We start from the raw sequence: 15,618 nt of genomic DNA, 5'->3' as shown, positions 1-15,618 counted from the left end.
AGAACATGTGCCACAACAGACGATCCTCTTGATCTTGGGTGAATGAACATATGTGCACACACTTTCAAGAATGTCTTAAGAGAAAGAAGTCTCTAGATAAATCATGTATTCATAATGATTGTTTTCTGTAGATGCTCATATACTTCTTAACACAAAATGTCGAATGTAAACACTTGGGTGTTTTTTTCTGCTAGCTCTGAATAGCTCAAAGCATAGAATTAGAACCAATCAGGAGCCAAACAAAACAATACATCTGCTTGGGAATATTCACTTGATGTCACCAAAATGACAAATGCAACTTTAAGTGACCTAATTGTTCTCGGATTTCCATGCTTAGGATTGTCTTCCTTCCATTAACCACTTCTTTCCCAATCTTCTTTCCTATTCCTCAACATGTTAACTGTCAATTTTCTTTTTATTGCTATGATTTGAATAGCTCTTTCTAACCTGGTTTATTTTACTCTTCTTTTCTTTTTAAGAACATGCAAATAATTCTTTCATGCCACCAGATAACTATATAGCTCATTATTGACACTGTTCCTCTGCTTTTTGCTCCATTATTAGATGACTTATGTAATACTGATTATTCTAAGAGTTTTATCAATACCTGATTTTCATCCCAGCCAGTAAGAAATATATGATAACTCAGAAAATGAGCTTTCCCTTGCTCACTCATAAATGTTTCCAGCGAGAGTAAGAGATCAGCAAACCACTCAAAAGCCTTTGGATCCCGGCAAATCCAGTAGAAATACACCTGTCAAGAGAGAAGACAAGAGAACGGATTTGTCCCTCTTTTCATAATGTGCTGATAATCACAGACTACTTTATCTCCATTAAATTATTTGAGCTCAAATGGGCACTTCTGCAAAATGACATGCTTCTCTCTGCCAGGGAACAGTCACACTGTGATTTCTTTTGAAAAATTTCACATTGTGTTTGAAAAAGTCCAGAGTGAATTCAGAGTCAGGAGTCTGTGGGTTGTTGCCAGTTTCACTGGATGAGGATCAATTCACCACATTCCTGGCTGTGCTTCTTTTGAACGAGGTTAATAATCATAACTAGCTGTGCCTTTCACAGCTCCCCAAGGGGGATAAACCATTAGACCAACCCCCTTCATCTTTACTCATGACCTAAGCTTGGGATTTGAACTCTCTTCTCCAGAGACCCGAAAGGCTTGTGCACTAATCCACTTCACCATCACGGCTTTTGACTTTCGAAGGGTGGAGATTATGGCAATTGCTGAACCAAGACACACAGGCCAGAAGTTTCCCTCCACCAGACATGTCAGTGTCCAATAAGTCTGGCGGGTGTTAGTTATGGTTGTGTGTCAACTACTATAATGAAATTATGTCTAAGAACATTTTTTTTTTTTAACTTTCTGTGTTTAGCAAACGGCATGTGACAAGAAGTAGTCTGGGTTTGCTGAAATAAAGGCTTAGTTTTTGTGCTTTGAGTTTTAGGTAATTGTATCTAGAAGAAACCACAGGAGAAAGATCTGTTAATTCTCCTGATTTTTCTCACACTCCTATTCCTTTCTGCTTACTACTCTTTCCTGCACCCCTTCCACAAAGAGACTTCTCTATTGCTTAACAAGATTTACCACAGGGCTGGCCTTGACCTCCAATGGGAAATATCTCCTCCAATAGACGGTGAATACTCCTGCCTCCCCTCTCCACCGGCCAGCCTGCAAGCTCACAATCATGATGAAAGTTATATTTGAGATTTAATTAAAGATCAAGTTCATGAGGAGAAAAAATTCACAGAATATGTTTCAAGGTAAACATCTTGCCTATTTTCTCCAGGTTTGTACAGGAGTTTATAATACTAATAGTCATTAAGAGCAAAAGCAAGTGAGGATAAGACCTTTTCTCTTAAGAAAACAGATAAACATAGGGGAAGGGGGAAAAATAGAGGGAAGCAAACCACAAGGGACTCTTAACTCCAGAGAACAAACAGAGTTCCTGGAAGTGGGGGAGTGGTGGATGTGCTAAATGGGTGAAGGGCATTAAGGAGGGCCCTTGTTGTGTTGAGCACTTGGTGTTGTATTAAGTGATGAATCACTAAATTCTATTCCTGAAATCAATATTATACCATATGTAAACTAACTAGAATTTAAATAAAAATTTGGAAAAAAAGGAATTAAAGCCCAATATTTGTTGAACAGCTATGACTCAGAAGGCACTTTCAATACTACTCCCAGCTCAAATGTAATGTCCAAGTGTGTTAACCCCCAAAAGGAGTGTCTTTCTCTTTGAAGTCATACATCTGAGCTAATGATTGCTTCCACTGAAGGCCCCATGGGCCCCCACAAGTACAGTGATTGTGTTCACCCACTCACTGACTCAGCAAACACTTACTCTATGAGTAAGCATAGTGCTTACTCTATGTCAAGACTGTTCTCCTCTCCGGAACTTCAAGAGCAAACAGAAGAGACAAAAATCTGCTGATCTCCTAGAGACTGCATGTGGAGGGAGAAGGAAGATGGTAATAAGTAAAACATAGAGGACATCAGTACTGTGGAGAAACACAGAGCAGGTTGGAAGGGGCTGTAATCCTGAGTCAAGTGGTCAAGGGATGGAAACATTTAAGCAAAGACAGAAGGAAGCAGAGGAATCATGGTTAGGGCAGGAGACTTACAGAAGGAGTGGGATCTCTGGGGAAGACTCAGGGGGCCAGTGTGGCTGAAGTTGTGAAGGAGGGGAGGGCAGTAAGAGATGAGGTCTGATGGGAAGGCTGGGAGGTATGGACATGGCGTTTGGGGCCATCTTGACTTCTACTCTAAGTGAGCTGGGAAAGCACTTCGTGGTGTTGAGCAGGGGAGCGACAGGGTCTGAGGAAGGATCAGGAGGAAGAGTCCCTGGGAGACTGGAGGCCAGAAGGCTGCCTTGATAACCAGTGTTGGTGATTAGCACCGCTCTCTTCTTGCTTTTCACTTTGCATCATGCCTAATCTAAATTATTCTTTGAAAACCTGAGCCCTCCCTTTGACTTGCTGTGCTCCCGGTGGACACAGAAAATCTATTGACTGAATTTAATACCATTCTTACCGATGCACCTCCCCTTCCTTCCTGTTCTCGGTAGTTGTTTTACCTAGAAACATTGATGGTGGCATTTGGATGAGAACAAACATCATTGATCTATTTTCTTTTATTTCCACTCCTTAAGAGATGTGCTTCAGATACATTCATATAGGAACAATACCCCACTTACTTTTTAGAAAACTTGTCAATTTCAGATCTAGTCTCAATCATCCTTCCTTGAAAAATGCCCACATCTTAGCTTCCTGCTCACATTGACCCTGCTCCTTTCAAATAGAAATCATGCCTGTCCTTGCTTTCTTGTGGCTTAGCAGTGTGTCAGCCTTCTTAGGGCTTGCCAAGCCTTTTATACTTTTTACTTCCTTGTAATGGCTTTGTGTGTTTTTCCCTCTGTAATTGACTTAGAGGTGACACTGGGCAGCTTTGGTGCAAGAGGCAATGAAGGAACACTGAATAGGCTCAGAAGTGCTTCAGGCAGAAAAAGAAGAAAAGAGGCTTTGAACAGAGAAAGAGCCTATTTACTTTGACTCTCTTTCATCCTAACGGTGAGGGACACTCACTGTGAAGGGACAGGGCAGTTCCACTTCCGCATTTCGTCCAGTAGGAAAGACCTGGTAGCCGGTAGAACAAATATCCCAGACAACAGGCTACACCTCTGTGATCTGCCCAACACTCGTCCCTCCTTGGTGTCCAAAAATAAAAAACCCCAAATCAGTTACCTATCTAAAGCTTGGCTTCCAGAATTCTGTAGCTGATATCAGAGGCCCTAAATAACTTAAGGTTACTTGAACAAGTTTGGTTTAACAGAAAGCCATCTTCCTTCAAGAGATGAAAGTTCTGAACTTTCATTGGAACAAAGTTACTGCTTCTAACAGGACTCATCCCACATGTTTTTGTAGATCTAATGGAGTCCCAGATGTTTCAGGAGATGACTCCAGGAGTGGACAATGGTTTAGGGAGCACCGTGTACGTGTGGCCTGTTTCAGGCCTTCGGGTCACATGTTTCCTGGTGTGGACCACCCGTCCTAAACTCAGCCACCTCCACTTCGGAGGGCCTGGGTGTGAGCCACACACAGTGCTCTGTTCTCTGACAGCCTCCTCCTCCCCATGTTCCTTACAGCTCTAAGAATTCTGCAGACTTGCCCACGGACAAGGTCAAGGAGATCTGAGGACAGAAGGAAATGAGCCTGTGCTACTTTTTGAGAAATAATTTCAGAAAATGAAGTAAGAAAAGCTACTCATCTATTTTACTAGCAGAATCCACAGATGTTCCCTGTCTCATGGCCTGGATAGTCATCCCCAAACACAGTACAACGTGTGTTTCTTTGATCCCAAATCCATTTCCTGAGAATGGAATGGGGGTAAAAAATTATTTATTTATATATCTATTTATTTATGGCCTAGAATCTCTCCAAAGAAGGAAACTGTACATGAGGACACAGTTTTCTGACGCTGTGTGGCAGAGTAATTAAACATTGTGAGCCCTGTCTTAGACTCCCACCTTCACCATCTACAAGCTGGGTAACTGGGGGACTTTTTTTCTTTTAACTTGAACCTAGATCACTGCATATATAAACAAACGAAGAAAACAACCCTCCAGAGCAAGCAACCTGTGAGTGAGAATGAAAAGTATGGTTCATGGGAGCATTTGGCACAAGGTTCGACACAGGCATTCAGTGCTCAGAGCTGTTAGTTTTGAATGCTGCTCTCCTCACTGTCGTTTGGAGGAGCTTACAGAACGAATACACACGTTTACGTTAGAGAATCTTTGACTTACTTGGGGGTCTGTGTTCCCACTGGGCACTTGTGAATTATAGAGGCGGTCATCACTGAGAAGAGGTAAAGCCCAACTTTATCTCCAGCACCAGTCTGGGAACCTTAACATCGATAAGGATGTGTTCCCACCTGAGGAACCCCTTCACTAGCAAAGCATACTCCACGCTATGTGTGTGCTATACAAGATGCAGTTTATGGGGTGCCAAGGTTAACCCTGACCTTGACCAATGCCTCCACCCAGGAGAAGGCCAATGGAGTTGCACTATGACCTTGCCTTCTTCTGGTCAGCGCCTTCTGTTCCCCACTGTTATGAACTGAGTATTTGTATCATCTCCAAATTTATATGTTGAAACCCAATGTAATGGCATTGGGAGGTGGGCCTTTGAGAGGTGGTTAGATTTAGATGAGGTCATGAGAACAGGGCCTCCAATGATGGGATTAGTGTCCTTCTGAGAATAAAAAGAGACCAGAGCTCTTTCTGTCTCTGTCACATGAGGAAGGACACAGCGAGAAGGTGGCCATCTGCAAGCCAGAAAGAGAGGCCTCATCAAAACCCAACCATGCTGGCTCCCTGATCTCAGACCTCCAGCCTCAAGAACTGTGAAAAATAAACATTTGTTGTGTAAACCACCCAGTCTATAGTATTTCTGTTATAGCATCCTGAACTATATGCTGTATGCTAAGATATCCATGCTGTACAAAACAACACAGAACTGACAGAAAGAAGTAGGGTAATGGAGACTTCCCCTGAAAGAATCTTGACCATTTTCCAAAAAAAAAAAAAAAAAAAAAGAATTTTTCTCTCCAAAAAGATAAAGACTGTGACTGATTAGAAAACATAAATGAATGCTTATTATCCTCAATAAATGGTAGCTATTATCATCCTGGTTTTTATTTTGTTGTTGTTGTTGCGAAGGTCTTCCTGGATGGATAAAAGGGCAAATAAATTTTGAAGCCACTATTCCTTCTTATTGAGAAACTTCTTTAATGTGGCTTCCCTGTCCCATTTTAAGGAAATATAATTATAAAATAATTTTTCTGGTTAACCATTGTAAGACTGAGACCAGTCTTTGTCAGTCATTTTTAGTCTCTAAGATGTCTTCTTTAGAAGACTTGTATAGTGAATTATTTCACGGCTATATTACTGCTTGGCCCAATGAGGGAGGACTGACCTTGTTGGTGCCTCAGTTTGTTCTAATTATAGTTAGCAAAACTTCATGGGCAACCAAAATGTTCATTAATAATAAAATCATTACATCGAGAGGGGGGATAGCCATACTTTGGAATACTCTGAAGATACCAAATAAAATGGAGTCAGTCAGTAGGAATCGACACCGAAGGGGCTCTAAGCCATATTATAAAGGGCAATGAAAACAAATCAAAGTGCATGTTTCTCTCTCTCTTTCCCGACCCACATTTCCAGGTAAAAATAGAACAACACCCTGTATATGCGTATGGGCGCAAAAGCATGGAGAAAGAATGGAATGAGACATCTTCCATTGTTTAATGGAGAGCAAAGTGGTGGTGGTGGTTCGTTTGGGGAGGAAGGCTAAGGAAGGGAGACCTTTGACTATTTTATTTTTTATTTGAGTCTTTTACAAGGGCATTATGGTCTTGCATGGCTTGTGTGGTTAATAAACCAAAGTATTAAAACTATTAATATTGGTCACCTCCCCACAGGGCAATAGTGAGGCCTGAATTCTTTTGAGGGTGTCTAGTGAAAGATGGGGGTGCACAGGTGTCTTCTGGAGGGGCATATGTGGCCTCGTGTTCTCCAGTTCAATTTATTACAACACTGTCAGTGGTTAGCAGAGATGATCAATTCCAGGAGTAGCCAGAGCTCCAGTGTGAGGGAAAGGGAAAACAAATAATTTCTCAAACTAAACAGATTAAATTAAGTGCATTTTTCATTCATTAGAAAAGAGAGCAGGCCCTCTTTTGTTTTATTAATATATTTAAGTAGAGTATGGATTTTTGCCTTTCTTGGCCTCTTTGCCTTGTTCCCACTGGCCTGAGCTGTCTTTTTATTTGAATTATCTGTTTATTATATTAGGTTAAGGACCCAAGGCCATCTTGCATGGGACACACTATAAATACCCATTATCATGGTTATGTATTATTGGGGTGATGAAGGAAGACAATTTATGGAGAAATGAGATTATCTTGGTTTTTCTATAATCTATCTTATTATAGTCTGAAGATTACATATGCAGTTAGGAAAAGGAACCAAATCTTCTAGTTGGCTGTTCTCTCCAGCCTGTCTACACGGCTGTGATATTTGGGGATCTAAAATGTATAAGCCAGTATATTTATGCCTGCCATTCCCTCCTCCCCATTTGCACACACTTATTTCATTCATCATTTTGACAGTTTGCACAAGCAAACTGTCCTAATTTTTTTTCAAGAGCTCTTTTCACAAATTGAGTGTGATGTGGAATTAATCATCCCGTTAGACAGGTGTTGGAGGTTGTTCATTGCTATGGGGCATTTGCACCCCCAGCGATCAGTGTCCTTTGAATTGCATCATAGAGACTCCTCAACCACTCACACCCCTTTCCCTCATCCTTCAGGAGTGAGCGACGGGTGCTCCTCTGCCTCCAAGTAAGCGAAGTTTGGCTTGTGTACTTGTGTTGAAAATACCCCTTTCACATATTACAGCTCCCCCCCCCCCATAAGCCATCATTCTACTTATTTTTACTTTGTCCTCTTGGGAAATTTCCTCCTAAGCACTTCTCCCCCTCCTCCCCGCCATCTTTAAAAATAAAAGATAGTTAGGAAGAAATTTTAAACACCAGATTCAAATAGAAAGTGCTACACATGATCCTAGAGAAGCAGCAAGCATCCTATTGGCTATTCTCCTGCATTTTACTTAGAAGTGTTCTAGAATAACATGGCAGAGGAGAAGGGTAAGGAGATGTAATTCGCAATGGTAGCAACCAAGAAATCTTTGCAGTTTTGTCTTTTTTTTTTAATTGTGCACTTGCAACATCAGGTTTGTATGTAAAAAATGTATTCCTTTATGCGAACTGGTCTTGCATGGAGGAAGAAAATCCCACCTGGTTGCAGTTAACCCTTCGGGCTTAAATTTCCAGCTCTGAACCCCTATGCCGCATTTCCCCCCTTGTCTGTTACAGAAGAGAACAATCTGAAAACTATAGCCCAGATCCATAATTGTGAGGACTTGTTGGATGAATATGTATTGCTCTGCTCTCCTGGACTTTAAAAATTATATAGATGCTGACAGTTTCATGGAAAGAGTATTTACATCTCAAATACATGTAGGCGGTCCTGACAAATATTAGTTACATAAGCCTAATGATAGCTGTAGTCAAATAAAGACAATGTGCCTTTAAAACAGAAAAACTTCTTAAACTTTTTCTCCCACACGCAGACTCTAACCAGGTGGTCTTAACCGAAATTTTCAGCATAAACTCTCAATAGCATGAAATCTCACTTTTTGCATAAAAAGGCTGGAAAGTGGAAATTAGAAACACATGCTCCCTGTGACTCAGTAGCTAACCAACTAGATGACTTTGGACAAATCACTTTGCAGTCTAAGTACAGACGCTGACATTCAGGGTCATATGCAAAGCTGGAAGGTTAAGACCCCTCAAATTATTTTGTGATTCTAAGCTTTTAGCTTCCTTTCTTCCATATAGCATTATTCTGACCTTTATTTTCAGTGGAATATTGACTCAATATTGTCCCCAATTTCTGCAAGTTATAAAAACATTGGTTTTTAAATTTCCAGTTCTTTGGGTTTTTTGGGGGGCGATAGAGATCTATGTCACAGTTTTATAGTTTGGTGGTAACTGCTTAACCCTCCCACTTGAAACAGCCTGAGAAACCTCATGAACAGAGCCCAGAAGTAACAATGAAACAGTGAAGGAGGAGGTGATATCAGATCTTGTGGGTTCCTATATGGGCTTTACAATTTCACGGGTTCTTACAAGAATTTTTCCTATTTGTAGTAAAATAATTGGAACATATTCTTTGAATTATAAAATTACTGAACAAATAGTCTTTTTGGTTAAGTAAAAGATGAATTAAACTTAGTAATCTAGCATTTTATAAAAAATTACATGGAAGCCATTTGTTCATTTTGGCATGTGGACATTTATTCACTCATTGATTTATTCAAAAATTGCAACGTGTGCCTATTTATGAGTGTGTGTGTGTGTGTGTATCTCATTATAAAGATACGCAAAGAAGCCATATGCAAGGGGCCCAGAATCTATGAGGGGAAATGGGTTCCTTTGTGAACCTGACATCAAGGCACACTGATAACAGTTATTGAGAGAAAGTTGAGGTGGTATCAATCTGGTGTGAGGAGAGTGAAAGGCTTATCATGTCAGTATCAAAAGGTCTGGAACATAGTAGGTGCTCAGTAGATATTCACGGAGGGAATAAGTGAATGAAAGTGAGACAACAATCCATCAGGTGTGAAATGTAACGTGACCTTTAGTGTTGGGACAACCATGAAGCAAGAAACTGCCTCTGCAGATAGGTTTTACGTGGCAGACAGTGAGAGGAAAGAAAATGCTTAGGGGATTGAGAAATCATCATAAACTGTAACAAAGCATTGCCGGGAGGGGGGATCTGAATAAACAGAAGAGTAGCTGTTGTGCCGGTATTGGACCATAGACTGAATGTCTGTGTCCCCCAAAATTCGTATTTTGAAATTCAATCCCTGACACAATACTACTCGGAAGTGGGATATGTGGGAGGTGATTTGTTCATACAGGAGGAACCCTCATGAATGGGATTAGTGCCCTTGTAAAAAAGACTCCAGACTTCTAAACCCATGTATCTACTTTTTCTTCACTGAGTTGCCAACAGTGAGTCAACAAATTTGACTCTTGATGACCAAAAACAAAAACAAAACAAAACAAAACAAATCCCACCCTCCAAACCAAAACTACTAAGAGCTACCTCACCTCTTTCTGCTCTGGGAAGTTAGAGCCGGGAGACTGTCACTTGTCAATCAGGAAGCAGGCTCTCATCAGACACCAAGTCAGCCAGTCCATTGATCTTGGACTTCCCAGCATTGCAACTGTGAGAAATCCTGTTTCTGCTGTTTATAAGGGACCCAAGTCTATGGTATTGTGCTAAAGCAGCCCAAACAGACTAAGACACTTTGTTGAACTTATCGTGGTATAGAGGAAGTAGGATGAGTCAACATTCGAGGAGTGGATTTGAACTCTTGTCCTACGATTTATTGGCCAGCTGTGTTTTGAGTTCCTCAGTAATAAACTGAGGATGTTACTTATCCCAAAGAACAATTACGATAATTTGATACTACGATGCTACCATTCCTATGAGCTTTGTGATCAGATTTAGGTTTCTCATCTGTAAATGGGAATAAAAATGGTGAGTTCCTTAAAAAGATGATGTGAGATAGTGTGTATAAAATGCCTCACATCCTGCCTGCTAGGTAGTCAAGGCTTGATGAATCTAAGCTATTAGTAGCAGGAGTACTAGTGATCTATCTACATCTTTAGCAGCTCTAATGAACTTTTATATCATTTTATACACATTTACATTACATTATTTACACATCATATTATTGATTTGTCCTCTCTGGTATTAAAACTCCCTGTTAAGATGGACTCTTCTTTCTCTATTGTGCAGCTCAGAGAGGTGACCTGAGTTGCTCAAGATGATGCTTCTAGAGAGGGTAGAATCAGGCTGAGACGGATCCTCTGGCCAGGGATCCCTCAGTCTGCCTACAATACAATGGTGGCAGTCATATCTACCATATGTTTGTTATATCATGGAAAGAGCCAGATGGATCTAAGTTTGAATTCTCATTCTGCCTTTTATTACCCATGTATTTTTAGGGCAGTCACTTTGGTTTGTTAAGTTTCAGGGGCTTTTTTTGTGTGTGTGAAAAGCAGGCTTGCTATTGTCTACTATATAAGGTTGTTGGGAGTTATAACAATCAAACGAGAAAATGTATGTCAAGCACCTGTCAGTTGGAAACTCATGAAATGATAGCTGATTTTTCTCTTATTTCTTAGTTGGAAGAGCCCCAACTTTAGAGATCTGGTATTGCCCCCAGTGTTTCAAAGAATGCTATTTCTTAATAATTTCTGGGTGGAGAAATTTTCTCTGGCTAACTAAGCTTGGGAGGGATGCTGAAACAAAACTGAAGGAGATTCTTTCCTACAGAACTTATTTAATAGGCTAATAGATGATGTGAATCTTCTAGAATGGGATTGTAGTAGCTTCTTTTGACCACAGAATTCTCTTTAGAGGACCATAGCACATGAGTAATGTTCACATCTAACTCATGTTAGAGAGACACACAAATATAATCAAGCAAACTCTTTTGCTAGAGGAGGAAACTAGAACCAAAGTGTGAACCAGAGAAGTGGCAGAATCAGGCCCAGAACCAGGCTTGCCTGGCAACCAGAGTCCTCCTGAATGGACACCACTCAGTGTTAACATGGCTCCCTTTCTCCTGCGGCTCCTCAGAAGGTTAAAGTATGGACTGTCTATGGGTAGGACAAAGGAAGGCAGGCAACTGTGGAGATGTCTTGTCAGAGAACATTCAAGAACTGAGAAAAAAGATTGGGAGCTTGGCAACACCAAGCAAGCGGCCAATGAATCTCAACTAAGGCATTTCTGCTTCCTGTTAAGACCCTGAGGCCATGAGAGGAAGACGCTGAATTGCACACTTGGAGTCATAGTCTCAGACTAAAGAGACTAAGGAAAAGGCTGCCTGTTAATATCACTAAGAGTAGCCTGGTCACAAAGCCATTTGCAGCCCGTCCGTATTTTACTGACGTGTCTCGTAATGGCAATGAAGCAATAAAATTTATGTCTTGTCATCTTTAACAAGATTAGACACAACCCTTCTCATAAATGTAATACCGAATGGAGATTTTTAAGAACATAAGTATAGTTAAGGATCCTTGAGTTTATCCCTCATAGTTAATTAAAATCCTCCCCAGGAATTGGCAGATGATAGATAGAAGGATAGTGAACCTTTTAATCCATGTGAGTGTGAACTGATGATTTTTTCCATACCTTGCTCAGCTTCATCTGGGTTTGTGACTCACATTTGTACCATATAGATTTCAGAAGAGAGGCGAAGGGAGTGACCCCTATTCCCGCGGCGATGCACACGCTCACTGGGTAGTGGAATACATCCGTCAGTGGGGTTCCGAACGGCCCGTCCACCGCCAGCCTGCAATCACAACCTGCAATCACGGTCCTGTGACACTCAGAACGCTCTGCTCTGGAAAACAAAGCCATCCTCAACCGATGCCTTTTATAGGGTGTGTTCGCAACGGTGCGCAGGGGGTTGGCTCTGTCCTTGAGGGTGCCCTGTTTGGGGAGCACGGACTTAGCAGGGGGAAATGGGGGCCTATCTCTATGGATAGAGATGGGGGATGACCACACGGTACAGTCCAGGTGCCATTCACGGAAGGACAAAGCCTGCTTCTCTGGCTTGGGCTTATGCCTCTCCCACGTGGCAAGCTCTCACAATTCTCAGACCCTTGTTTTGGCTCCAAGCATCATGAAGCCTGGTGGAAGAGGCCTTGGCTTTGGCTCTTTCTTTTCCTTTTCTTTTTTCTTTTCTGCAGCTGCTATCAGAGGAATAAAGCAGAAGCAGAAAGTGCCTTAAAGGCTTATCTATCCTGTTGCTACTGTGCTTCTCCTGTTTTTAGTCATTTCCACCTCTTAGTATATTCATATAATTTTATTTTTTTTATTCTTTTTTTTTTTAAAATTCATCCATATAATTTTAGTCTAGAAGCCAATCATTGGGAATAAATGTGATTTTGAGATAACTTGTCAGTTATATGGAATTTCTAAAACTTGTTATTTCAGATGATGCGAACTCAAAATCTGGGTTTTTGCCTAGAATGGCACTGATGTTTTGTCTTTGCTTAGCAAATTTTTCTTTGTAAGGGTGAAGCATATTTATTGAGTGAATACGATTATCTTGAATGTGGTCCAGAATAGACCAGCCCCTGGATTCTACTCCTTTTCTCAACACCGGCTCTCCACGCTGGCTTTTCTTTCATTTCCTAAAATACACAGTACCAGCCTTCTGCCCCAGGGCCTTTGCATGGAAAGACCTAAGTAACCAGAAAATACTCTGTCCTAATTTCTCCCCGCTCTCCTGACTTGGTTAACAGTTATCCTTTCATTAGGTCTTATCTGAATCATCATTTCCCTGGGGAAGCGTCCTGGGCCCCTTACACTAGGCTAAATCCCCTCTTATATAATTTATAGCCTCATGTGCCTATCCTCTGGAGTCCTCATCGCATTCATAATTTTACAGTTTTTTGGGCATGTGTGCATGATTTGATTTGCATCTGTCTTGATCACTGGACCACAAGTTCTCTGGAGGGAGGAGCCAGGTCTGTCTTTGCTCCCCTCAACATCCCAGGGCTGTGCATGCTCTCTGGCATGGAGCTGTTCAATAACAATTCGTTGAATAAATTGTAAAGGGAATGTTTAAAATATTTCAGTCAGCAGAATGTATTAAATAACCTCAACTATTCCAAAAGCACACATTTACATATGAACAAAGATATGCTAATTAAAAGGCTTCTAAGTTATTCATAACCATTCCCTAAGGGGTGTCTGTTGAAGGCACCCGAGGTTGGCCCATTTGGGCTTACTATGTGTTCATGAAAGTTCAATTGGGTTTTATTTTTAAATATTCCATATGCCAGACCTCCTAATAATTCAAATTAACTCTCCTCAAGTTAATCTTAATTAATAAGGCTTTATTACATATTGATATATGGAAATGGAAGAATAAAAATAAAAGGTCATTAACTAGAAAGGGTTAGTATCTCAGCCCACCGTAGATTAGTTTATAAATAATTAGATAAGGGGAATCGAGAGAGAAAAAACGGAACTGTCCAAGGATTAAAATGTCTTACTGTTAATTGTTTTTATAATTAGTTGTATTTGGGATTTATTTGACATTGATTTGAAAAGATAATAATGAAACCCAAAGAAGAATTGTGTCATATAATCCACAGAAATACATAATAAACACATTTTCACATAATTAGAATTGAGAATCTAAGCTGAAAAAGGCAGGAGAAAATATTTAGTCCAACTTCCCTGCTAATATAATAATCCTTTCCACAACCCCTAGAGCTGATCCCATTCTGATGTTAAATTGCGGGGCACCGTGTTCTGTGCAGAGGGAGTTCAAAGCAGGAGATGGTTTTTCTCATGTCTCACCGAAATCCGTTTTCTGACGACTCACACCATTCACCTTCCTGAGAAACACATACTAGGTCTCTTCCCTTTCCTGTCTCAGGCCTTTAAATGGTTGATTGTGGCTATCATGACACCCCATCGGTTTTTGTTTTTGTTTTTTGTTTTTTTGGACAAAAATGTCTCCATTTCTCAAGACCTCTCGCAATCCTGAATTGGTTTCCTTTGCACAAATTCTTGCTTATAACACTCAGCAACTTCCTCTTTGATTTGCACACAGAGCTTAATGATGCAGCTTAGGAAATGAGTAGACTTTCCAGCATCCTCACGGCGCAGTTACTCGCTTCAAGTCAGGCGCACACCCACCCACCTCATTGACCTCCAACCCTGACTCTCTGAACCCACTGCCTTTGCTCATCTACACGTTCTCCCTGTCAATCATCACTGTCATTGACCTCTCTGCAGTAGGTGATCTTTCTTAGTTTGCTTATAATAATAACCAAGCTTTTTTTTTTTTAAACTATGCAATATGTGAAGGGCTTTATAAGGACTGTCACATTTAATCCTAAACAAAGTGTTAGATACGATTATCATCTTTATTTTACAGATAAGGAAACCAAGGTGATCAGTTATATACACCCTCTAAGATCACACCCAAAACTGGGCTTTGTCCCCAGGCTGTTGGATGTTGGTGTCCTTGGTCTAGGCAGCAGTTTAAACCACTGAAAACTCTAGCATCATTTCTGAGAAATTCCTCCATTTTACCTCAGAAGACAAAATCTTGTATTTTTTGTTGTTGTTGTTTAAAATTTTTTTTATAGATTTATTTATTTATTGGAGAGCAGGGAGAGGCAGAGGGAAAAGGAGAGAGAGAACTCTCGAGCTGATTCCCTGCTGAGTGCAGAGGCCCACACAGGGCTTGAACCCACAAACCTGAGATCATGCCCTGAACTGAAACCAAGAGTCAGACGCTTCACTGACTGAGCCGCCCATGTGCCCCTTTTTCCTGGGGCTGGTTTAAATCCCTTCTGGGTTTAAAACAGTGAAAAATTATAGTGCTCTCTCCCATATGTTTGATTCAATTCAAAATTGAATCAACTCTAAGAGATAAAATCATTCAAGAAGTCCAATAACATTCTGATTCTTCATATATTGAAGAATTGAAGAAATTGTAGGGTTTCTTTCGGTTCTACTGTTAATACATATGCCTACACATGTATAGAAGCAGAGGTCAAATGAATTTAACAAGTTCTGTTTCCAACAACTCAAGCACTGTTTCCAACAACTCAGTTTTATTCATCCCATAAATATTTATTGAGCACCAGCTAAGAGTTAGGGCCTATTCTAGGCACTAAAGACAAGACAACAAAGTGAAACACATGGATAATGTCCCTTTTCTTATGGAACTTCTATTCTAATGTGGGAAGATATATGGTAAACAGATAAATGAGCAGATATTTATTTAGTATGTCAGATGGTGATAAGTACTCTGCAGAAGAATGAAGTAGGGCTCAAGACAAAGCGATTACTGAGAGTCCATTGAGGGTCATTGTCTCAAATGAGTCAGGAAGGAAAGACTTCACTAGGAGACATTTGAGCAAATACCTGGGATG

At 40.6% G+C, this 15,618-nt stretch overlaps 1 protein-coding gene across 1 annotated transcript in view; it reads right to left on the bottom strand.

Annotated features, from left to right (window-relative positions):
• Positions 1-15,618, bottom strand: part of NOX3 (NADPH oxidase 3) — a 58,858-nt gene that overhangs the window by 16,544 nt on the left and 26,696 nt on the right. The window contains exons 10-11 of the mRNA XM_032338641.1: positions 11,846-12,005; positions 608-754 (exon numbers count right to left, since the gene is read on the bottom strand). Coding sequence (XP_032194532.1) covers positions 608-754; positions 11,846-12,005 — 307 coding nt within the window. The remainder of the gene's footprint in view (positions 1-607; positions 755-11,845; positions 12,006-15,618) is intronic.

Source organism: Mustela erminea, chromosome 4 (genome assembly GCF_009829155.1).
Source record: "Mustela erminea isolate mMusErm1 chromosome 4, mMusErm1.Pri, whole genome shotgun sequence".
NCBI classification, from domain to species: domain Eukaryota; kingdom Metazoa; phylum Chordata; class Mammalia; order Carnivora; family Mustelidae; genus Mustela; species Mustela erminea.
Note: the sequence above shows the minus strand (reverse complement) of the source record. Positions and strands in the feature narration are given on the sequence as shown.